The 25,307-nt window shown below is 50.7% G+C and overlaps 1 protein-coding gene and 1 pseudogene across 1 annotated transcript in view; both read right to left on the bottom strand.

Annotated features, from left to right (window-relative positions):
* Positions 1 to 3,230, bottom strand: part of EVX1 (even-skipped homeobox 1) — a 3,598-nt gene extending 368 nt beyond the window's left edge. The window contains exons 1-3 of the mRNA XM_034653602.1: positions 2,804 to 3,230; positions 975 to 1,225; positions 45 to 343 (exon numbers count right to left, since the gene is read on the bottom strand). Of these exons, the coding sequence (XP_034509493.1) occupies positions 45 to 343; positions 975 to 1,225; positions 2,804 to 3,230 (977 nt within the window). The remainder of the gene's footprint in view (positions 1 to 44; positions 344 to 974; positions 1,226 to 2,803) is intronic.
* Positions 3,231 to 23,042: 19,812 nt separating this feature from the next.
* Positions 23,043 to 23,140, bottom strand: LOC117795487 (annotated as a pseudogene).
* Positions 23,141 to 25,307: the final 2,167 nt, after the last annotated feature.

The following is a 25,307-nucleotide window of genomic DNA, read 5'->3' as shown; positions in this document are numbered from 1 at the left end:
CCGCCGTGCCCAGTCCGTGAGCCGGGCCGGGGTAGAGCGGCGGGTGCCGGAAGGCGCACAGCAGTTCGGGCCGCGGGTAGGGCTGCGAGAGCACGCGGAAGGTGTCGAGCGGGCGCAGCGGGCCGCTGAAGGGCGAGGCGGCGGCGGACGCGGCGGACGCGGCGCCCAGGCCCACGGGCGAGTAGTAGGGCAGGGGCAGGTGCGACGGGAAGGGGTAGGGCAGGCCGCCCGCGGCCGCCGCGTGGCTCATCATGTACGTGTAGAAGGCGGGGTCGGCCGGGTGCGGCCACGTCATGGCCAGCCGCTGCCGTTTGTCCTTCATGCGCCGATTCTGGAACCACACCTGGCGGGGAGAGGAGCAGGTTCGGCGGCCGCACCCGGCCGGTGCGCGGAGCCCAGAAGTCCTGCCCCACCGCAGGGGATGATGCCGGTAGCGCAGGGAAAAGCCGCGGCAGGGACCCTCTGGGAGGGGTAGGAGGGGAGGCAGATCCCACCACCACCACCTGGAGCTGGAATCCCTTATGGAGGGTTCAGGGAGTGGCTTCAGTCTGTGTCCCTCCTTCCCTCTGCCACGCGGCCAGGACCCCTGGGGTGCCAGAACCTGGTGTGGGCGCTCAAGTAGTGGGGTAGACTAGGGACTCTGCCGGTCTGAGGCGGCAGGCAGCGATTCCCCAGAAACACCTCCCCCAACAGCCGCTCGCTCTCGGGGCAAAGGCACCCCATTCCCACTGTTTATTTGGCTAGAAAAGGGACAGTCAACCGCAAGCCAGCAGTTCCAGCCTAGAGACTGTCGGGAAGGTAAATCTGCACACACCTGGCTCCTGCCCCCAGGCCTGGACACCCCCAGCCTACCAGCCACGTGGGCAGGGAGACCCCAGGCCCTGATTCTTGGCTCAGGATTTAGGGAGTGGACAGTGGGCATGTACTTCCTGCTGAGTGGGGGCACCCCTTCTCCCTGTCGCCAGAGCTCATACCTTGATGGTGGTTTCCGGCAGGTTTAGGGCGGCGGCCAGCTCACATCTCCGCGGCCTGGACACATAGTTCTCCCTGTAGAACTCCTTCTCCAGCCGGGCAATCTGCTCCCGGGTGAAGGCGGTGCGGTAGCGGCGCATTTGGTCACTGGCGCTGCAGGCCAGGGTGCCCTGTGAGCTGCCGCTGCTGCTGCTGCTCTTGGGGGCCTCGCTGCCGCTGTTGGGACTGCTGGCCAGTGCCTCTGAGCTGGGCCCTGCATAGGGACCCCAGAGCACATGCACACACAGAACACACAACAGACACACAAAACACTGCTGATGTGGGGCTGTAGGCCCAGGGTGTGAGTGGGGGGGGGGTAGAAAGGGACCCCCTCCTCTCAGTAGCCTCAGTTTCTGCCTCCGCTGGGACACAGGGGACTTTGAGAACACAGGAAGAGAGGGAAGGAGGCTCACCGTTCAGAGGAGCACAAAGCAGCCCTTAGGCCTGGCTGGGCTGCTATTTGGGAGACCTCCGTCTCAAAGCCCGCTAGGTACAGAAACCTCAGCCACCCTGGCCACCTGCCCTGAGGCACAGACTGGAGGCAGCCCCTCTGAGCTCTGCCCACCATTGGCAGGAACGGACAAGGAGGTGCCTATCTGACGGGCAAGTTGAAATGCACCTTTGTGCTGGAGTGTGGTGAGCTCTGGGTCTGAGCGCATTGTAGGATGCTACGCACAAGCTGAGTCCTTGCTTTTGTGTGTGCCAGGCTGCCAGTGCAGGTGTGGGCATGTGTACTAGGTTGCAGGGATGGCATAGGAGTGTGAGTAGGAATATCATATTACCTTGGTATATTTGAGTGGTGTATGGCTTGTTCGGAGGGCATACTGTGGTTAGGGAATCTGGGTTGAATGGACAAGATGGTAATGAGTGGATGTGGGTGCTCAACCAGGTGTTGGCTACCAAGGTGAGGGGCTGGTTTTTCGTGCATACCAGGGCCGTCCCATCTACCCCCACAGCTTTGTGGAGGAGTGTCTGCTGGTAGGCTCTCCCTTCTGCTAGCTTTCCACCCCTCTCTGGGAGACTCCCTGCCTGGCCACCTCCCCCACAAACTAGCCCCCGGTCAGGGAGGGGTTCTCCATTTAAAGCAGTGTGACAGCACCCCTCCTTTTGGGTCTAACCCAAGGAAGGGTGGGGCTCCTGCCCCCTGCAGCTCCTTTTCCTCTGGGTGGAGAAGTGGGACTAGCAAGGAAAGGGGAATGGGGGAGGGCCAGAGCTCTGCCTTTTCAAATGCAACCGGAGACCAAAGGCAATTAGATCATTGGGACCATTTCCGACCTGGCGCCACAGAGCCCGGGAAGTGACAAGGTAATTTGGACCTCTGACCGACGTGCAAACTGGTCGGAGAGCTGCAGCACCCAGGCAGCCCGAGTCGGCCGCGATTTTACGGTCCTTTATGGACTCCGGGCTTCCGCGCCTGGATGCGCCTTACACCCCTCCAGCCACAAACTGCCCCAACCCGCGTTTGATCTCTCCCACGCCAGGGAAGGTGTCTTCCCGGAGCAGTTGAAGCAGTGCCACAAAACTCTGGGGGGTTGGGGTGCACTTTGAACCCCCCCTCAAGCCCAGGGCTTGCGTCTCCCTCTCCCCACAAAGCACAGCTGTCACCCTGGGTCCCGCCAATGCCAGAGCGCAGGAGACCCCTGCCAGGGCGCAGATAACAGGGGAGAGTCGCTCAGGTGGGTCCCCCCAGCCACCCTGCCCTGGGGGAAAGGAGTGTGTTCCTCCCCTCCAGAGCCGAAGTGCAAGGTGGGCGAGGTGGGAGGCCCGGGGAGAGAAGGGGCGCGGTGGCTACCTTTGCTGTGCTGGTACTCGGCGTTCCCCGTGGCGCAGTCCGGGGTGCAGCTCACCTCGATTTCTTCATAGAAATCCGACTCGGTGTCCGAGCTGCTAGGTTGCCCCTGACCCGTGAGGCTGTCGGCGGAGGGGGCCGGAGGTCCGGGGCCGAGCACCGCAGCCCCGGCTGCCCGAGGCTCGGCGCCCGGCCCCGCCGCGCTGCCTGCTAGTCCGTCGACCGGCTCCTCCTCCAGGCCTCCCCCGCCGCGCTCCCGGGCAGCCGGAGGGCCGGCCCGCGGGCTCAGGCAACCACGGGGCACCATCTTCTCGGGCGGCTCAGGCAGCGGGCTGCCCACGGCTTCGGACAAATTGGAGACCCTCTTGCCAACCAGAGTACCAAGCTGACCCGCATCCAGAAACATAACCATGTCCTTTCGGCTCTCCATCCCGGGGCTTGCTGGAGGGGGGAGGGAAGAAGCCCCAAGTGACTCCTAGCCCCCGTCTCCCCGGGGTCCCCAGCGGTCCGACAGATCTTGGCTGCGGGAGGGAGAAAGAGAGACCAGGCGACTGGGCGGGCGCCGAGCGGCCGGAGCGCGATGTCGACGGTGACGGCGGTGGTGGCGGTGGGGAGTTGGGGTCACCTTGTGATGCGAGCGCTCCTCTGTGCCGCACCGCCTCTGGGAGGAAGCCCCATTGCCCTCTTCTTTCTAAGCTGTCATCCTCCTGCTGCAATCGTCATTACAGTACCGCTGGTGACGCCACTCGGCGAGCGCAAGTGGATAAATAGAAACGTCTGCCACAGCGAAGATGAAAGGAGACCCGCAGCTAATGGCTCGGCAGTGATGCGCCAGGTGTGGGCCTCGCTCGAATGGGGAGGAGAGTGTGAAAACAGACAGAGAGACACACACACTGAGACAGGGAGACACCCAGGCAGAGGGCATGCAAATGGAATTCCACAGAAAGAAAAAGAGAGCTTAAGGCACTCGGCGAGTTCCGCAAGAGCTGCGGGACTCGGTAATTGAAAAAGCTTCTGGGTTTTTTTTTTTTTTTTATTGTTTTGGCTTTTGTTTTCTTAACTTGGTGCCTTGATCTGATGAGAGAATCCATAACTGCATTTTAAAAGTGTGAAGGCCTCGCTTCTCTCGTCATTATTACAACTGCCTGTCCTGGCGAGCTAACCTCCTAGGGGCTCCAAAGTCTTTTTACAAGCTACCGAAAAACATATTCCCTCCTCCCAACCCCCCAGTTGTCTGGAGAGCTTAAGCCTGAGGTATCTTCTCTCTTCCTCCTACCCTCTACCCCCAGATGCCTCCTTCCTCCTGGAAACCAACAGAACTTTGCTATTTTTCTACCCCAAGGGGCAGAAGATAAATGCCTTAATATTTTTTCTTTAAGGACCTGTCTTGGCTGCTGACTCCAAATGTTTGCTGATTTTTTTTTTCTTATTCCCATTCCCCATCTAGGTGGCCTTAAGCTTTCCACAGCTCGGCTTGACCTCCAGGTGGCTATTCGTAGAAGAAATCGTTTTCCCATTTGCTTGGGCCTCGCCTGCACTTCAGGTATGTAGGGTGGGGAGAGGTTCTAAGAGTGGCCTTTTTTTCTTTTCTTGCCCATATTTTAAGGTATTCGTTCAGAGTCAACGAATTCCTCCAGAAACAGGTTTTGCGAGGGAAGAGGCACTGAAAAATGCGGCCGCTACCGTGGCAGCACCAGAGACTCCGAGCTGGGAGAAGGTGCTGTTCTCACCCGGAGATTGGGGACAGGGGTTGAGAGTGCCCCAGCACATGGCATTGGGGTTCGCAGTGCTTTGGCTTATAGGGTTCTCCCCCAGATCCTGCCCACGGGTTTCAGTGGCGCTGCGGGGTGAAGAGAGAGAAGTCATGGAAAATGTCCTGAAATAGCAAATAACTAGGGGCGCTCATAAATCTTTGAGGACCGAAGGGGAACCTCCGAGGCAAGGCTGGGGGAGTTGTAGTGTTTGATGTCTTTGGGGACAGCCACAGGCTCCTTTTCAGGTCTTCTTCCAGGGAAGGTATGCTAGAACCCATTAGAAAACTGATCCCTTTCCAGCTCTGAACAAGTGTGTTGGGGCCAGGCGGGGCAGCTAGTTCTCTCCCCACTTTGCTGAGGGCAGAAGGCAGGCCCCTTTTCTACCGTGCTATCCCTAAAACTCTCCTTTCTCTGCCCCCACCCTTTCTTCTCCACCTCCAAACACAAAGCCCCAATTTCTGAGATTCTAAAGAAAAGTGTATCACTATCTATCTTCTATCTCTTACTTTGTTCTCCTCCTCCTTTCTCTTTCTCTGCTCTTCTCCCTCTTTCCCGTGCCTCAGTTTTCCCATCTGTGGGCTTGAGGAAATGGTGGAAGAAGCAAGGGGTTCATGCAAGACAAAAGTTCTCTTCTCACTCCTGCTTTCTACTTCCCCTATTCAATCAGAAGGTGCTCATTAACCTCGCCTGGGGTGGGGGTGGGGGGACAGGAGGATCCGGAAGGTTAACGGCGGCATAAACATCTCCACTCCCTGGGACTCCCAAAGCCACCATCTGCTGAGCACAGCTAGCTCAAAACTCCTAGGGACTACCATAAAGGTGACAGGAGCGACTGGGAGTGGAGGGGATCAAATCCTAGAGCCTTTTGCTGCATTGCAGAGTTGTCCTAGGATCCCGTCACACCTTGCCCTTCCCAGCCAGCAGCCAGAGCCTGAGGGAGCACCTGGCTTGCCCTCTCTTACCCGTCAAAGTCGAGGCCGCAGTGCCCGTGTTACAGCGGCCTCAGCTGGGCCCTTCCGGCACCGAGCCTGGGTCTCGCCCACCCTCCGCTCCCCCCTTGAGCCTGCCGCCTTCTCACAGCCACCCCTGCTGCGCTCAGCTCCTCGGGGCCAGGTCCACAGAGGGACTCCGGGCTCCCCGCCCCGCCCCCACCTTTGCATTCAATGGGAGTGCTCCGCGTTTGATCCTCTTTTCCTCTGGGTTTTCCCTGCCAGATGAAAGCCGAGTAGGATTGAGAGATCAAGAGGTACCACTTGCGTCTCCTTCCTGGGCCCGGCCCCCCCAAGCCGGGCTTCCCTTGCCGTCCCAGGGAGGAAGGAGGCTTCAGCGGGAGCTCACCTCTCCGGGAGGGGGGCTGCCTCCTCTGGGCTTCGGATCTGAAGCTTCAGGGACGCCCCCTCTGCCCCATCCCTCTCCGGCCTTCTGCCTTCGCCCTTTCAAAGCAGCCTCAACTCCCCCCAGTCTCTGGGGGCCTATTGCACCCTCTGGCACAGGGGGAAAAAACAAAAAAATTTTAACCAAATGTCACTTCTTCCAAAAGCATCCTTTTGTCAACATCAGATGAAGAGAGGTCGGATTTTTTACAAGAGGAAGAAAACGGGAGGGGTGGGGTGGGGGGACTGAATAAGAACACTATTTCTGTTTAGCCTTTTTTTTTTTAATGGGGGAAGGGCTATTTTAATAGCGTGGCTATCACTGTATCAAGGTTATTCCCCATGACAGTGTTCCAGAAAGAAGGTAAATTCGCAGAGCGAGTGATGTCTGAGGCCAGCAGGGGCCTGGGAAACCCCATGAAAGCGGAGAGGGGGTGATAGCAGCCTAAGTGGGGTACGGCCTGGGCTCCCACTGCTTCTCACCTCCCTCGGCAGGCAAGACCCCCTTCCCCCACCACCGCGGGCCTGCTGTCCCTTCCCCCGCTAGGAAGACAGGTTTAGGTCCAGCCGGCTCCTCTCCGATTGAAATTCTCTGGACTTCAAAAGCTCGAGGCTCCGCTTCCGCCCGGGCTGGGCTGGGCCGGGTGTGGGTGGGAACCCCCGGGGAGGAGACGCGGAGATAAGATGCGCGGCTTGTGTTAAATGGAATCGGAAGCCGGGCTTGGGTCACCAGACGCGTTGATCCGCTGGAGCCGCCACGCTTCCCAAGAAAACCCCGCTCCGGAGAGCGACCGCAGGGGGTGCGGAATGCCTCAGTGGCCTTCGGACCCTGCTTGGGTGCGGTGGATTGCGGCCCTGGGTATCTCTGTCAGACAGATGCGGGGCCTCCCAGCGGCGAGCACTCGTCCCGGCCGAAAGGAAGGGGCAGAGATTTCCGGAAGCTGGTTTGTCTGCTTCGGTGCCGGCAAAATTTTGCTCAGGAAAAAATGTTTTTTGCTTCTCAATTTGGTAAAAAGCAAGAACAAAGGGAGCTTCCTTTTCAACAATAAGCGTTGCCCAGCTGTCGTGAATATTGATCTTCCGCCCTTGTTTATCTTGCAAGCCGTGTCTCCGGCGTGGACATCGAAGTTCCCGCGCGGCTGGGTCTCCGAGGCAGAGATCATAAGGGTGAGGGAACTTGTGGGGTTGGGCTGTGTCTTGTCCCTGGCAGCTGCCAACGCCCATCTGGGAACCCAAAGCGCAGAAGCACCACGGAGGGTGCCCCTCCAGGACCAAGGTCCACTGGATCTCAGATGCCCAGGGGTCCGACTTCCCAGTGCCAGGAGATTACGCCTCATTCACTTCCCCCAACCCCTCGCCCAACCCCTGGAGGGAGTCCCTGGCACGCTTGCCTGCAGTGGGGACCACAGAACAGCTTCTCCTGCAGGGAGAACCTGCAGCTTCTGGGACTCTGATTTGGACAAGGACCCCTTCTCTCTGTGTCTCCCAGAGTGAAGGGCCAGGAGCCTGGGACAGGAAACTGGATGCTTTCTGACCCCTGCTTCTTAGGTCCTGGGAGCCAGCCAGCCCTGCAGAGCTTTTGCATCTACACCTATCAGCCCATTTCCTGTAAGCCCAAGCCCAGTGGCTTTCCCACCCTGAGCTTCAGGCAACTGCCTGAGCAGCCCTTATTCCTATACCCACCACTTGCCCATCCCAGAGCTGGAGGAGCCAGGGCAGTCAGTACTGGAGGCCTGAGGACCTCCTCAAGCTCAAGGCTTGCTCCTGCCTCAAGCCACCAACTAAAAGGGTCCATTTTCCCATGGAGGGGCAATTCCCCCAACATCCAAGCAACCAAAGCCCAGGCATACCTCTCCTCCCCCAGCAGAGACGGTATGGATTTTTCCTTCGCCATTACTATCCTGAAATTTGCTTTCATTACATTTAAACTACATAGCATTCCTTTAAAATTTCTCAACAGGCCGCAGTGCCTTTTCTCCCACAGTGATAGGGTAACCAGTGGTCTTGTAAGACACTAGACCAGCTCCCCTTCCAAGGCTCTGTCCATCCCTGGCCTGCAGGGACGCCTCAACACCCAACAATGCCTTAACTCCCCATAAGGCAATCCTCCACAGACCTCCTGCCCTTTCTGGGATCTAGGTGGCTTCAGGGGCCTCTCAGAGAGGTTGCCCACCTGCCTTCAGAAGCAAAAGCCTCAGGGCCCACGTTCCTGAACTGTTCTCATCCTGCTTCATCCATGATTTCCCAAGAGGGCAAAGAGAAACCCTATGTGGAAATCTGGGGATCCCACATGATAAAAATAATCACTGTTCTAAGCATTTCAGCTATATCAGCTCTTTCCATCCTCACAACAGGCCTGAAGATAGCATAAATCATCCCTATTTTGCAGCTGAGTAATCTGAAGCACCGAGAGAAGGTTCACATATAAATGACAGTCAGGACTGAACCCCTATCCCTCTAGCTTCAAGTCCACACTCACAACAACGGGAGCTCCTAGAAAATGCCAAGAATTGCATTCTGAGTGTTTCCTTTCAAAGACTCCACTTGTGGTTTTTGCCAAGGCCTTTTCTCCTCCTCCTCACTCCCAGTGAATTCACCAGGGTTGAGAGAAGTAGGGGTTAAGGGTACAACTAACCTCTGACCACTCACTCTGAGCGTGAAGAAGAGTAAAGAAAAATATGGTCCAAAACCATTTGGAAATGTATCCTGAAGAAGGCCTCCTGGTCTTGCCCTCTTTTAAGACAGGGATCAGAGGCTGGGGGGGGGATTTTGCAGGGGCCTGCAGGGAGGCTGAAGCCACCCTTAGGGAGTTGGGGTAGGAGAGCCTACCTGTCCTGCCTGAGCAGGAGAGAAAGAGGTCTCAGGTGTGAGTTCCAAGATATTGGGGAGATAACTGTAGCAAGTGATTCTGGAAACCTTAAGAGACAAAGTCCAGTCCCTTATGACCATAACAATCCACTGAGGGCCTGAACATCTATCTGGGAAGGGACAAAACTCACCAGAGTTATCCTTGCCTGCTTTAACCTCCTGGGATTCATGGCCCTTTCACATATCTGGCAAACCTCTCCCCCAGGAAAATGCACAGAGGCATTGAGGTTTTCCTTCCGTTTCTGAGATTCCTTTACGGGCTATAGCCCCCATCTCAACCACCAAACCACAGACCTAATAGCCAAATCCCTTTGATAGGGGGTGTGGCTTTACCAGGGTGTTTTGCCTGCCAAGGCAGCTCCCTTCCTCAGACTGTCCTCCAGGACTTATTGGCCCAAGGGACAAAACTTGAGGGTATGGCCAGGCCTCCCCACACTGCATCTTGGCCTGAACATATTCTTCAGGCCCTGTATCCACCTCCATTCAAAACCTAGGCCCTGGAGGTGCATGCTGGGAGAGAGAATGGCCAGGCTGGGCTTCTGTAAAAGGCACAACTTGGTTTGGCCTAAGGATAAGGGGGAAGGGCAGTGCAGGGAACTGGCTAGTTATTATCAGGGAGTCCTGTACACCATGGGGTGGGACAGGGCGTGAGCAGGTTTTCAGGTTTTGTGTTTTTTAATAGATTTTGTCCAGGCACAAACCCTTTCCAGTCCCTGGACTGCCCAAAGGCCAGATGAGCCTGAAAGTCCTTCCCCTTCCCCGGTAGTGTGCTCCCCACTCTCACCCCTGCTCAGGAAGAGCGAATCGGCCTACTGTGGTCTGGTCAGGGTGACCCCATCTGGGTGGCGTCATTACCCGATGGGATCTCTTTTCTACCACTTAACTAGCCCTAAATGGCCCTAAATGTTCCTTCCCTGGTGCGGGTTTCTTTCTGTGTTTCTGTGCGCTCACTGACCGTCTGTCTGTCTCTCCTGGTTCCTGGGCCAAGGAGCAGGCAGCACCCCCTTCCTCCCTCACCACTCGGGCCAGGAGACGCGGTGGCGCCGGCCTGCAAACGGAGGAGTCGGTCTCCCGGTGTGGGGGGAGGAGAACCGCCCCCAGGCGAGGAAGTCCAACCAGTTGGGCGGGCTAAGCCTCGCCCTCCAGCGAAATGGAAAAACCCTTGGGTGAGTTCTGGGGACTGATTTTTATAGAGCCCTGTCCTGACTCGGACTAGTGCCACTCCTCCTACTGAGCTTCTCAGAGCCCCGATGGGGTACAGTTCCTCGCGCTGTGCAGCGGCGAAGGTGACTTAGAAAGGTTAAGGAACTTGCCCAGGCGCACACAGCTGGGGAGTGGCCGAGCTAGGATCTTAACCCCAGTAGTCCGGCCTGCAAAAGCCAGATTCTCTCTGCCGTTAGCGCTGCGCGCCCAGGGCCAAGGACTACGTTCCCTAACAGCGCAGATAGGCAACTGAGGTGCCTTGGATGTGACTGAAAGACACGGACAGGGGCCACCCTTCTCAGGTTGATGGGTGGCTGCGCCTGCGGCCCCTGCAGCAGCTGAGTGCTGGCGAGAGCGGCTCGGGGTGTTACCGTAAGTCTCAGAGGAGCGGGGAACAAGGTGGGGGGGGCGGCTAAAAACAGGAAGAGCCGGAGGGCGCCGCGACGTGGAGGGACTGCGTTCCCGGCTCAGAAGCAGGGTCCTGAGTGAGTGAGGTGCGCACGCGCCCGCGGCAGTGAGTTTCGGAGGGTGGGGTACCGGCTATTAGGAGCTCATTGTAGTGAAGGGAGAGCAGGAGGGACGTGGGCCCAGAGGACAGGGTGTCACCCGCCCAGGACTGGAGTGCGCGCCCAGGCTGGCCCCGCACGAATCCCAGTCCCTTCCTCTGGGCCGTGCCAGGCGCGGCCTGGAGCCCCTGAGAGTCCCTTTCTGGCATTGAAGCCGGTCGACCGCCCAGTCCAGTCCCCGCGGCCCCTTTCTGCGCCCTCTTCCCCTCCCTCCCCTTGCTGAGACGGTGACAAAGCGCAGCTCCCGAATTGCTGTCTCGGTGCGCCCCCCACTGCCGACCGCCAGAGGCGGAAGTTGCGGTGCGTCCCAGCGTCCTCGCTGGCTCGGATCCCGCGGCTCTGCCAGGGGCAGCCGCCCAAACCCTCCATCCGCCTCCCCCAGGGCAGCCTCACGTCGCCCTAAGCGCCAGCCTTCTGAGTTGGACCCCAGGAAGGGTGGGTGGCGGTTCGGCCTAGGCCTCTAGGGACAGGTCATCAACCATGCGGGGGTGAGGAGTTGGAGGTAGCACGAAGCTCGCCTAATAGGCTACCTTCCTTCCTCCTCTGCGAGAGGGCGTGGAACCCCGCCCCAACCTGTTGAGGCTTGTAGAAAGCGGGTCTTGTGGGTAGGGGTGCCTTATAGATTCCCTCGGTCAGACAGTATGATTAATCACGCCCCCAACACATGCGTCGGCCCTATTTGTCGTGGGCAGGAAGCCCAGGCATTGGGGAGCCTCTTGGACAACCCTGTTTCCACAGCCCTCAAACGCTTCTTTTAACCTCACTTAGTTCTGAGGCCCATTGATAAACTACTATAGTAACTTTCCCCGTTCCCTCTGGCAGTGTTTCTTGAAGTGTGGTCCCGGTATCACCTGGGAACTTGTTAGAAATGTAAATTCTCAGGTCCGGCTGCAGTCTTATTGAATTAGAAACTCTGGAGGGGGATCCAGCCCCAGGGCTGTTTTAACAAGCCCTCGGAGTGATCTTGGTGTACACTCCAGTTTAAAAACAGCTCCCCTATGGATTCCATCACCCTGGTTTCTAAGTTCCCATGATCCTCCACTGTGCCTGGAATGTTTGGTTGCCTCTGGTATAGAAGTTTATGCCTGTGTTTATTCACTCTTCTTTCCATTTTATCGCCTCCATGTATCTCTTTGTGCACTAACTTATTACCTAATGGTGTCATTATCACCTAATGATGTCATTATCTAATTTAGCTCCTCACTCATCTTCTCACTCATCCACTGCCTAAGGACATGCCTCACTTGGTGGCAGATCAGAAACTGCTTTGTGACTGCAGCAGCTGGAGCAGAGTGGAAAACCTGCCCCCCTCAGCGATTTCTCTCACAAAAGGGAGTCAGAGGCCCTGAGACATGATGGGTTCGCTGGCTGCAGAGTGGAGAAGAGCAGCCCTTCATGTTTGGATATGCATCCTGCTAGAGAACAGATAAAATGGAATAAAGGGCCTTGGGAGTAATTGGGGAATGAGGAAATCGAGGCACAGAAATAGATTTTCTGTGGGCTCCCTCAACGACTATGGGCAGGGACCCAAGGGACCCAGCACCAGCTTGAGATACACAAGTATTTTTCTTTGTGGAAATCTAGATGGTGAGTTAGGCATTTGTTGGTGGCTGGCTAAAAGCAGGCAGCTTTAGTAGGAGCCAAAAAGGCCTGAGACTCGTAGCTATAGATGTAGATGTTTTTCCATCCAGTCAGACTTTCCTAGTATCCATGTTCTGGGATGCTATTTAATAAGTTAAATTTATAGCTAATGTTATAAATTAGGCAGCATGAGGCCAAGGTGCTACCAAAAATACCCAGTAAAGGTAGCTATAAATATCTTCTGTGTATGGAGCGCTATTCTAAATGCTTTACGTGCATTATAGCACTTAATCCCTATAGCTCCATGAAGTAAGGTGGAGAAACCAAGTCAAAGATGGGTTAAATGCTTACTGAAGATCACATGGCCTGTTAGTGGCAGAGGTAATGTTGAACCCCAGTACTGTGAAGCCAGAAGCCAGGCTCCTACTCTCTGGGTTCAGCCCCCTCCTGTGGAAGCTAGCAGGTCATGACCTGTAATCTCAAAGGGTTGATTTAATTTCCCAATGTCGCTAAATTAGTCGCAGGCCTAGAATAATACTATTCTATTTAATAAGAACTTCATCGGGCATTACTAGCAATACTATTAATAATAATTAACAGTTGGTCTTTTCCTATTTGGGTAACATTTTCACAGCCACTGTCTCATTTGATAAAATAGTCTCATGTAATAGGAAGAGCAGCTATTAATATAATCCCCATTTTACAGATGAGGAAACCAAGACCATAAGGGTTAAGTGCCTCCCCCCAGATCACTCAGCTAACAAATGACAAAGCAAGGAACACTGTTACTCCTTTTGACATCTTTGTCTTTGTTCCTTATTTTTTCTTTCATCTCACTTCAGACACACATTCATGTATCATCATCTTAATCCTTGACATGCCTCCATTAGTTTTGGCTGCTCCAAAGGACTTCTCTGTCCAGCATTTTGTTTGCTCCTCCTGCGGTCTCTGATGAGGTTGACGAGGCCAGAGTTGTTCTTTCCAGTTTCCAGTTGAGGAAGCCAAGATTTGGAGAATTTAGAGGACTTGACCAAGGTCACAGAGCCACAATAAGGAGCAAAGTCTCAGACTGTTCACAGGCAAGAGTGAATTTTGTAGAGAATCCTACAGAAGGAATGAATCATTCTTACTCCCTGTCCCATCCTTAAAGCCTGGCAGTGCTGACAAAGGAAAGACAGTTGTGGAAAAAGTACCAACAATTTAGAAGTATTCAAAACCTAATGTGCTATTAATGCAACTTTTTATTATAATGGACTTACAGTCGTTTCATAACTTCCATTATTGGCAATATGTCAACTTTGGAATGTTTTCCTAATTATTCTAGAGTCAGCCTTACTGTTCTTGGAAAGAATTAGAAGAGGAAAGAAAGGTCACTGTTTTAAAAATAGGCCTGGAAACAGCCAAAAAAACCCGGATCCAGGATATAATTCTGCCCTGGTCTTCGGCCCTGAGGAAGGGGTCTGTACTTTCACAAGCAGCAACAGTCAGGCCACGATTTTAATCTTAACTATAGCCCATCAGCACCTGAAGAGCCAGATCACCTCTAAAAATGGATTAGTTTTCTTTCTATTCCTTCCTTCCTTCACAACCCTGATTTTTTTCCCAGTATAAGCTGTGGAAAAGGAAAAGCTCATGTGCTCAGGCTCTAAGGTAAGAACATGATAGGCATACTTTCACTTATGTCTCACAACAGTCCTCAGAGGGGGGCATGGAGCTCCTTACTTTACAGGCAAGGAAAACTGAGGCATACGGAGGGTAGGAGGTTAAGCAACGGAGGTCACACAACTAGTGAATGAGAGATAAAGGAAAACCCAGGCTTGTAAATATGCAGTTTAACTTCCAGTAGCTATAAACCCACTTTCCCTATGGATGTGGATTCTGAGATCTGATCCAGCAGAAAGGAGCAGCCAGGAGCTGGTCTGCAAGGCAGTGAGGCCTGGCTTTTGAGTCCAGGAGGGAGAGAAACAGATCTCAGGGATCTTTGGGAAGATACGGGATCATCTGCAGCTGCTATGAGAACAGATCAATGGTGGAGGCGTGCTCTCAAATTTGCCCAGTCAAGATTTCTTATACTTCAAAGACAGCTGGTGACAAGGTAAGGGCATTCGTTTGGAAGCCAGACAGACTTGAGCTTGAAGCCCAACTCTGGCACTTACCAGCAAGTGACCTTGAGCAGACCAAAGCTGTAAGATGTTAGATCTAAGATACAGCTGCATGCCTCTTGGAGCTGTTCTGCAGATTTAATGAGATATGAAATGGAAAAGGCCTAGCACATGGGGCGCCTGGGTGGCTCCGTCGGTTTTAAGCATCTGCCTTCGGCTCAGGTCATGATCCCAGGGTCCTGGAATCGAGCCTCACATCGGGCTCCCTGCTCAGCGGGGAGCCTGCTTCTCCCTCTCCCTCTGCCTGCTGCTCTCCCTGCTTGTGCTCTCTCTCTTGGTCAAATAAATAAACAAATAAAATATTTTTTTAAAAAAAGGAAAAAAAGGAAAAGGCCTAGCACAGTGCCTGGCCTACGGGGAGTACCCAGTGAATGCAAACTCCCTCATGTCCCACCGTGGCAATGTCCCTACCTCACCTACTGCGTCTGCGATTTGTCTCCCTCGATATTGTACCCTTGGTCAGTGAGAATCAGCAGTGAATGTAAAGTGAGGGGGAATGGCATTCAGGGAACCCATAATGTGTCTGTGCCCCCTCCCTACATGGTGACTAACATTTCCCAGAAATAAATAACTACATAGCACTGGTACGTTTGCTGGAGTTCAACAAATACGGACGTGGTAGGTGCACAACAAAATTAAGAATGATCTGGCTGGCATCTTGGCAATGCTATCACAGATAGCATCCAGGATCCTGTGTCCTTTCTGTAACTCCATTCACTGGGAGCTAGGATAGTGAGAAGATCAAGACATGCCTAGGGTGCTAATGGAATTTTCCCTTTATAGCCAGATGATCCGTAAATAGGAAAAAATGTCTTGGCGGTTTAGTATAATAGTTACATGCACAGACTCAAGTTAGATTGCTTGGCTTCTAATTCCAACTCTGCCACTCACTATGCTAGCTGTGTGATGTTGGACAAGTGACTTAACTTCTGTAAGCCTCAGTTTCCTCATCTGTAAAAAGGGGCCATAGGACAACAAAATGAGTTAGTACCTATAAAGCACTTAGGAGAGCGTCTAGCATATACTAAGCCCCAGTTAGCTATTATTACTGTGGTGTGTCACTTCCCTGAATGTGAGCCTAAGGGAGTTCTGTGGCATGAAGGAAAGACGAGTGAAGCAAGCACCCTATGCCTGGAGCAAATATACCAGTGGTTGCAGCCTGTATTCAGGGTTTTGGTACCAGCTCCACCATAGTGGGCATGCACGAGTCACTTAACCTTCAGGAGCTCCTGTTTCCTCCCATGTAAAATGGGTGTGAATAACAGAGGTGTTACCTTCTTCACATAGTTACTGCCCCAAATAGAGACCTATTGCCTATCATTGTAGCTTTTAATCTTTGAACTCATAAAGGTTTTCTTCTGCTCAGTAAAGAGTACGCCCTCTGGGAGGAGCCACATGGTAAGCCATGAACTGCTCAGTCCTTAGCACACCAACACTTTACCAGCATCATAGGAATGGGGGAGAGGAAGGCGGGAGACAGGATTGAGGAGAGCAGGAGATGAGAAGACTTCCAAGACATCTCACTTCCTTCACACGCATCACTGAGGAGCGTCCTGCCGGGGGCCTTACAGTGATGCCCCTGGCTTCATGCCACAAATCTTGTAAAGTGCCAAATGAGAATAATTCCTGCCAGTCTCTTTTCTATTTTGAGGGAAGAGAGAAAGGTTTGGTGACGTGGGACTTGCTTCGGTATCTATGGGACGTGGACAGTATAAGCCATGAGAAGACAACGCCATGAGGGGCAGTTTCTCATGGAATTTTGGGAGATGGAAGGAATATATTATGAAGATTTCTCCTTTCTCCAGAGAGCTGACTTAAAGGTCCAGCAAATTTGGAAAGCAAAATTACCTGAATCCTTCTCCCCAGCTTCTATTCCCACTTCCTTGTCCCTATGCCCAGCAAAAGATTCCGATTTTACTAATCTTCCTGGTGAAGGTCCCAGAAACCCCCAAAGGACACTTTGGTTTGACTGAGTGGAAATAATATTTACGGCCATCCTACTGTGTGCCCTACGTTGTGCTAGTCACTTGGTAACAGAGTTACTGTGACAGAAACAGCTGTCTCCCCTCCTTTCATGACGAAAGAGCATCCAACCTTCAGCTGTCCACATGGCTCTCAAGTCAAAGGCCACATTCCTCTGCCTCTCTTGCAACCAGGAGTAGCCTTCAGACTAAATTCAGCAGACCAAATACCAGCAGAAATGTCCTACGGCAGCTTCCAGGCCCCTTCCTTAAAAAACAGAAATATATAAGCCCATTGCACAGTCTTCTTTATTGTTCCTCTGTCCTGCTGTCTGGGGCTTGTGCTCTGACATCCTGGACCCACAAGGTAGAAGCAGCCTGGCTCTCTGACATCATGGGGCACTGCTCGAAAAGGACCAAAGGCCTACAAGAGAATGGAAATTGTAGGGGTCGTGTTTTCCAAATTAAAAAGATCAACAAAGAGGGGCACCTGCCTAGGTCGGTTAAGCGTCTCAGGTCATGATCCCGAGGTCCTAGGATCGACCCCAGTGGGGAGCCTGCATCTCCCTCTCCCTCTGCCCCCCGCCACCCTGCTCATGCTCTCTGGCTGTACCCCAAATAAATAATCTTTAAAAAGATCAGCAAAGAGGAGGAAAAGAAAGAGAGAGAGGCCTATAAGAAAATGTAAATTTCTGAGTTTTTCTGGGTGGTGATAAAGTGGGGTGTGTGTGTATGTGTATGTGTGTGTGTGTGGTAATCCACTGACAAATTATATAACATCTTCGTAGAACTTCAGTCTATACTAAACTTTTTTCCAGGCAGGCCAAAGAAAAAGTTACTAAAGCACAACCAACAAACTAATTATTTTTATGTATACATTATACCACTTAAAAAATTATTTTGGTGCACCTGGGTGGCTCAGTCCGCAAAGCGTCTGCCTTGGGCTCAGGTCATGATCCCAGGGTCCTGGGATCGAATCCCACATCAGGCTCTCTGCTCAGTGGGGAGTCTGCTTCCCCCTCTCCCTCGTCCCCTCCCCCCCTGCTTATGCTCTCCCTCTCCCTCTTTCTCCCTCTCTCTCTCAAAGAAATAAAAGATCTTTCAAAAATTATTTTACCTGCACAGTGATAATTTCTAAGTGAGATATTGATGAAGGGTTGTGAAAAAGGCAAATGAGAAGTTTCTCCAGAGATAGAATGAAAATGAACAGGCCTTTCTCAGAAGACCAATTCAGAAAAACAGCCAACTCTTCTGTTTCTATTCTTTTCTCAATTTTCTGTGAGACTTTAAGTGAGCTATTAAACATCTTGGACCTTATTAAAAGGGGGTGGTAATTTCATATAGAGTCGGTATTGTTAAGCCTTCTTGTTTTTAATTTTTTTTAATTTTATTTATTTATTCGACAGAGATAGAGACAGCCAGCGAGAGAGGGAACACAAGCAGGGGGAGTGGGAGAGGAAGAAGCAGGCTCATATCAGAGGAGCCTGATGTGGGGCTCGATCCCACAACACTAGGATCACGCCCTGAGCCGAAGGCAGACGCTTAACCGCTATGCCACCCAGGCGCCCCAAGCCTTCTTGTTTTTAAATCCAAACTAAGCCTCTCTCTCTCTCTCTCTCTCTCTCTCTCACACACACACACACACACACACACACACACACAAATGTAGCTTTTGTAAGCTGTTCACTGCTAGGGAGGTAAGAGGATATGTCTGAGAGCTAATGCAGTTACAGACAGATATTCCATATATGCTAACTTAACATAAATGCTTCCAACTTTTATTTCCTTGATGCAGAAACATCAGGATCTCTGGCCTGTTTTACATGCTTTAGCCTTGGGTGGGAAATGCCCCTAAGTAAAATAAGAAGGCATTTCAGAAGTATTTCTCCTTTCCCACACCACTTATTATCTCTAACAACTCATTTTCCATCCACCGTGTTACCCTGTACTGGTTTTACAATAGGGAGTCCCCACCACTGTGGGCCCTCTGTGAGTCTAGCCAATTCTTTCTGACTCCTCAGTGAAAAATGGGGGACAAAACTCAGAATTATGACAGGGCAGGCCATGTGATACCGCCGTTACTTTGCTGGTTTCTACCCTGCAGGTGGCAAGCTTGAAGGTTTGGGGAAATCCCCTGATGGCTCCATGCACCAATTTCCAATGGGATCCCATTAGCACGTTCAAGTACAATTGCTATAGTACCGGCCAGGTCTATTTTCAGGCTGTGCCTAGGGATGAGGAACAGCTGTCCACAGGTCTATAGAGTTTCTTACACAAGAACCCAGCACCTGAAAGCTGAAAGTAAGACACACGCCTGCGCTTATGGATTCTCACCACTCTGTGGGTGTAGATGGAGGCAAGGGAAATTTGGCGGCTCTGACCAAGGACTACTAAGTCAAAAGCCCTGGAGTCCAGGTCAGAGTCAGGTGCAACATCTTTAGCCAACGGCTGTGCTGTATTGAGGCCCCAGGCAGCCAAGAAAATTGGCCAGTGGTCAGGAAAGTAGGCTCTAGACTTGCCCTTGCCAGCCTGTCCGGGTGACCTTGCACAAGTCATTTCACTCTTCTGTGAAAACAGTACCAGTCCCAACTCTGCCACACAATTGGGAACTTTGCCAATTCACAGCATCGAGCATCAGAGGAAGCCAGAAGGATTTGTTTTCTAGCATGCCCCCATTATGGCTTCTGTGACTCCAGCCGGGATACACACTAATGCCTATAGGAGAAGCCTGGTGGTAGCCATGAGAAATTCGGCCTTGATCATGTTAGGAAATTGAGAAGCCGGAATCCAGATTCTCAGCTCCAGAGCTGATTGCGTTGCCATCTATTTCATTTTCAACTATTTTTACGTGTTGGCAACTGACTTGAACTGCTACAAAATTCTGTATTGGCCAATGACTCTGGGCCGGAAATGGCTTACTAGGCCCATTGTAGAGTCTTCTGCAGTCCACTGACCCAAGGAAGAGTTGGACTAGGTGGGGACCTGGCAGGGAGGAGTGATGGATGCAGTATCCCCTACATGAAGAACACAGATAATTCTGGCCAAGGGTGGGCTGGCTGGTCTGAGCCCCAAAGCGCTACCGCTCCTACCCCAGCCTCAGTTTCCCCAGCGCACCCGAACCGGTCTAGTTCAGCCTGGGTCTATTTTCCTCTACCCTCTGCAGGTGGGGCCTATTCTCCACACGAAGGTGGGCCTGCCGGTCGCAGGCAGAAAAGGAGTGTGTTGCAGGCAGGAACCGAACCGTCGCGGCGCTCAGGCTTCGGCTGTGGGTCCCCCGCCTCCTGGGTGCCGCCAAACCCCAGACGCGCGGGGATGCACGTCGCAAACCCCGCTGCGGGCAGGTGCGGCGTGGCCCCGCGCCTGCGAACCCGGCGGCCTCGGCGGCTCCCGCATTCCCGGCAGCGCTCACGGTCAAGCCCGCCGAAAAACCGCAGGGCGAGCGGCTGCCGAGCGGCCGATGGGGAACTCGCGTCGCGGGCGTGGCGGCGGCAGGGCCCGGAGCCCGCGCTGCAGCCAGCGAATGCCCTGCAACGATCGGTACGTATTTGTTGGGAGGAAATTCGATTGTCGAGCCCTTTCCTCCCTGAGCTTAAAAATGGATTCTCTTGGGGCGCCTGGGTGGCTCAGTAGTTAAGCGTCTGCCTTCGGCTCAGGGCGTGATCCCGGCGTTCTGGGATCGAGTCCCACATCAGGCTCCTCCGCTGGGAGCCTGCTTCTTCCTCTCCCACTCCCCCTGCTTGTGTTCCCTCTTTCGCTGGCTGTCTCTCTCTGTCAAATAAATAAAATCTTAAAAAAAAAAAAATGGATTCTCCATCTGCTGCGAAAGCCTCGGGTTCTGGGCGGCTGTATCCTGGCCTCTTTGAGCTGTGGGGAGCCCGGCAGACACCCGACCCACCGACCCCCGGAGGCCCTTGCTCCACCTGCCCCTCCGCTCTAACACACGTTGGCGCTCCCTGCCATTGCTGTGCCTTTCAAAGCCCCGTCACCTGTTCCAGCCAAGCCCAAAGGAGGTGATGCGCTGTCAAGCTCAAATACAGAAACCTATTTTCTATATAATTCAATTTGTCCAAAAGAACTTTGAAGGAAGCCGGATGACAACATACAAGGACACTGTTACCCTCACACTATTGGTGAAACGTAGAAAAACAAACAAACAAACAAAAAAACAGATAAAACCTCCTTGGAGGCAATTTTGACATTTATGAATTTACAGTTATTTCGCTTGTCCCCAGAATCTCACTTTTTGAAAATTTTCCTACAAGATGCATTCAAAAATATTTACTATGTCATTTTAGTGATAATGAAAAAGTGGAAATAACCCAACCGTTTGTCAATATATAAATAAAAAGGTTATAAATAATGAGTACACATATCAAGAAATACTGTATGTAAAAGATTTGTGTTCACAGGCAAACAGATCTAAGCTTATGTTAAATGAAAAAAAGTGAGTTATAAAAGACAGTAGATATGGTAGGATTCCATATTCGTTAAAATGCAAAAAGAAATTGTAAGTAAATGTCTACAACTCACTCGGGTATGATTAGTGACTTTTTATTTCATGGATGATTATATAGGAAATATATGTGTATTTTATATGTACATGCATCTGGAGAAATATATCCGTAACTGTTGCATTGTTTATCTTTGGGGTGACCTGAGAGGAGGGAATGTGGGGCATTAACTTCCCACACTATATTTCTTCAAAGTTTGATTTCTTCTAAAATAGGCATGCAGTAATTTTGTATTTCCCGCACACCAAAAACAATAAAGATTTTTAAAAATCTTACCCCTTCCCATCCCAAGACTACCAGATTGTTACCACTTGTCCACTTCTCTCTGATATTTCCATTACTATGTTAACTTTCCCTTCAACCTCCTCTCCTCCCTGTACAATATTCAAGAAACTCACATTCCTTTCATTTCAACTTACAAGTTGCCTGTTTCACGTGTGCAAATGGTTTTTTAGATCATTTAAACCAAAAGAATGAAAGAAGTAAGAAAATTACTTCCACTTTATCTATTCATACTATTCAAACAGAAAGAGTAGATGCAGGGTTTTCGTTTTTGTTTTTGTTTCTGCCCTTGAAAGCATTGCCCTTTTTAATCCATTACTTCCCAAGTCCTGTGTGGATGTGGCACATATTCTCTCTCTCTCTCCCCCAACCATGAGAGATCTTTAAAACACGGTTTTTGTTTCTATTTAATCCAGAAAGGCAGAAAGGTGTTAGACTCTGTAGAAGAAATACCACTGAAAAATTGAGCAGGATTTCCAGGGATGTGAGTGGGAGTGGGAAGGGCACTCTTGGCTGAAGGAGGGACACTGTGAAAGAGACTAGGAGAGGGGAATGTGGCTTGGACCATGGGCTATGATTCTGGAATTGTTTAAATTAGTCTGAATGTTGTCTCAGAAACATGACCTCAATTCATGCTATGGGAAATAAGCATGGCCACACTTCAAACATGCAGAAATGAAGGGCTTGTCTGGCGTTTTAAAATACTCATATAGAAAAATGGCACCCAGCAGAAATAAACTGAGCGGGCCCACTCCCACCAACATGTCTGATATGGTTCTTATTTACACATAAAACAACATCACGTTTCCTTAGCAAAGTCTCAGAACATTCCAGGATCACACACATAACTCAATTTTTGCTCAGACCCCTGATGCCACTCTCCTCCTTATATGCATCAATAGCATCCTTGTAAAATGCAGGTGTTCTGGAACAAAATACCCAGGTTCCAGTCCAGACTGGCATATGCTAGCTTATGATTTGGGTCAAGTTATTTACCTCTTCTGTGCTTCAAGTTCATGACCTCTGAAATGGTGATAACACTACTCATTTTATAAGCTGTTATGCAATTTAAATAAGATGATGGAAACAAAGCTTTTAGAAGGTTAAACCTTTTAGAATACTAAGAATAAAGCTTTAGAATATAAAGCTTTTATATTTATTTTAAAGATTTATTTATTTATTTGAGAGAGAGAAAGTGCATGAGCAGGGAGTGGGGAGCAGAGGGAGAGACAGAATCTCAAGCAGACTTCCCACTGAGCAGGGAGCCCAGCTCCGCTCGACCTTAGGATTCTGAGATCAGGACCTGAGCCAAAACTGAGAGTCCAATGCTCAACCAGCTGAGCCACCCAGGTGCCCCTATGTATTTATTTTTGTTTTAAGTAGGCTCCAGGCCCAATATGGGGCTCAAACTCAGGACCTTGAGATCAAGAGTCACATGTTCTACTGACTGAGCCATCCAGGGACCCCAAGAATATAAAGCTTTTTAGAATACTAAAAGTTGAATCATAGCCACAATTACTACTTAACCCTCTTACAATCTCCCAAAAAGCTTATTCTTACCCCATTCCCCCCTCCTTAAGATACCGCCATCTCTACATTCTCTAATTGGTCTTAGTTCCATCCTTTATTTAATGGAGATTCTAACAGTAGCTCCTCCCCCGATGTTTGCCTTCTCTCCTGTCCAATGGGAGGCAAAGGACTGCACCATAGTCTAAAGAACACCTCATTGGAAACCTGGAGTCTGTTCTTCCTCCTTATGAACAGTGTTTTTTATTTTTTTTTAAGATTTTATTTATTTATTTGACAGAGAGAGACAGCCAGCGAGAGAGGGAACACAAGCAGGGGGAGTGGGAAAGGAAGAAGCAGGCTCCCAGCGGAGAATCCTGATGTGGGGCTCAATCCCCGGACCACTGGGATCACACCCTGAGCCGAAGGCAGACGCTCAAGGACTGCGCCACCCAGGCACCCCAAACAGTGTTTTTTAAATATGGAACATTTTATGAACATCCTTCAGCAGGAGCCATGCTAACCTTCTCCGTATCATTCCAATTTCATCATATGTGCCGCTGAAGCGGGCACAGAATAAATCAGTTTTAGATCCTTTTCACCCCCTCCCACCTACCATAGGATCCCTTATACTCTTTTACAGTTAATCTCCCCTTCCTACCTCCAGCTTCAGGCAAGCACTAATCTACTTTCTGTTGTGATAAATTTGCCTTTTCTGGATGTTTTAGATATATGGAATCATACAATAGATGGTCTCTTCTGTCTCACTTCTTTCACTTAGCATAATTTTTTAGATTTATCCATGATATAGCATATGTTAGTAGTTCAGTACTTTCTGTTTTATCACCGTCAAATCAGAATGATTTCTGCCTGTCTGAAGAATTCTATTATAGGGGGCGCCTGGGTGGCTCAGTGGGTTAAATGTCTGCCTTTGGCTCAGGTCATGATCCCAGAGCCCTGGGATAGAGCCCTGCATTGGGCTCCCCCCTCAGCAGGGAAGCCTGCTTCTCCCTCTCCCTCTGCCTGCCGCTCCCAGTTCTTGTGCTCTCTCTCTCTCTCTCTGTCAAATAAATAAATAAAATCTTTTTTAAAAAAAGAATTCTATTATAGAACAAAAATAATAATATATAGTGAACGCTAACTATTACTTCATCTGCAATGCTCTAAGCACTGGCTAAGTGTTTTATTTGCATCCTAGACCTTAAACTTCACAACAGCCTATGTATGGGCTATCTAGGTAATACTACTATACACATTTTTGAGTTGAGGATACTTAAGTTTAGAAATATGAACAGACTTGCCCAAGGTCACAAAGCAAGTAAGTGGCAGAGGGGAGCTCAAATCTAAGTCGGTGTGACTCTTGAGCTAAAGCCAGAGTCACCTTCAAAATTAACAAGGGGTCTTTGTATTCCATACCTTTCCATCATCACAAAAACAAAACCCAGGAAAGTATTCATAGCAAGTCCACCAAACAGATGGAGAAATGGTCAGTGCTTTGTCAACTGTAAATCCCCACTTGTGTGTAAGGAATTGTGACTCCATCATTTTCTCCATACCTGATGCCGCTCCTGTTCTGGGAAATTCTAACTCCTCTGGGAAAGAGCTGGTGTCATGAAGGACTCAGTTCTACTGGATAAAGATTTCTGATGTTGAAGAGATTTTCCTGGACACTGACCTGATGCCATCCCCAGGCCAGGCAGCCTAGGAAAATAGGCTGGACCTTTACTCATCACCTTGTCTAATGGGAAATGAACAGGCAGGGGAAAAACTCCTTAGGATCCATGCTTTCCACTGTTAACAATTTTTAGGTTGGAACTCACGGCAGTGCATGGTAACAATGAAGGTGGAACGTTCTGATCTCCCACCCTGTGGTATTTGAGGGGCTGTTCATGAGGAAGATTCTGCTGCCACAGGCAGAAACACTCTTCTCTGAAGATTTCTGAAGAAAACTCCAGTTGTTATTTAAAGTCATAGAACCTCTTTGAGGTTTTATGATGAGCCTCAGGCCCCACATTTATGAGGAGCCTCAGACTGGAGACAGTCACCTTCAAACATGTGTTGTTATTATTATAAATGTATTAATAATATTGGTTTTAGTAATAATAAATACTGCAACAGCCCATGCTTCCAATGTGTCCTAGTCTTTCTGAGTAATATTTAACTATCCTCATTAGTCACAAAAGGAAGGGTCCTCAGAGTGAAAGGTCTTCATTCCACCGAGGAACTCCAGGGATCCCGGGAAGTGCCTAGGTGTTCTGTGAAGGGGTGGGGGTCAGAACCCAAGTCTTTAGTCCCTCGAAAAGATCCAGGAACACAAGGACTCAGATAAATCCCATTCTGGCTGAATGACGACTAACTTAGGTGATGGAGATTCTTACTACTGGCACCTCAATGGTGGTGTGCAATCCCCTTCGGGTAACATTTATTTGATGAATGAAAAGAACTATTTGTTGGTGTTAAATGTGAGGATAGTGGCTCCCCTTGGGGGGTAGTGAGATGCTGGGTATGTTCTGTTTCTTGATCTGTCTCTGATTACAGGGGTGTGTTCACTTTATGATATTTTGTTCATTTTATGCACTTGTTTTGTACATAATATTTCAATAAATTTTACCCCAAAAAGACAGGAATAAAGATAAATATTTTAGAATGAAAGAGCCTAGTGCAGTGCCCATCATGGAGAAGGTGGCTGTCTGCGCGTTTACTGAATAAATGATCTCGTTTGATCCTATCATGTGGGGTG

Source organism: Ailuropoda melanoleuca, chromosome 1 (assembly GCF_002007445.2).
Source record: "Ailuropoda melanoleuca isolate Jingjing chromosome 1, ASM200744v2, whole genome shotgun sequence".
NCBI classification, from domain to species: Eukaryota; Metazoa; Chordata; class Mammalia; order Carnivora; family Ursidae; genus Ailuropoda; species Ailuropoda melanoleuca.
The sequence above is the reverse complement of the archived record's forward strand: the minus strand, read 5'-3'. Positions and strand labels throughout refer to the sequence as shown.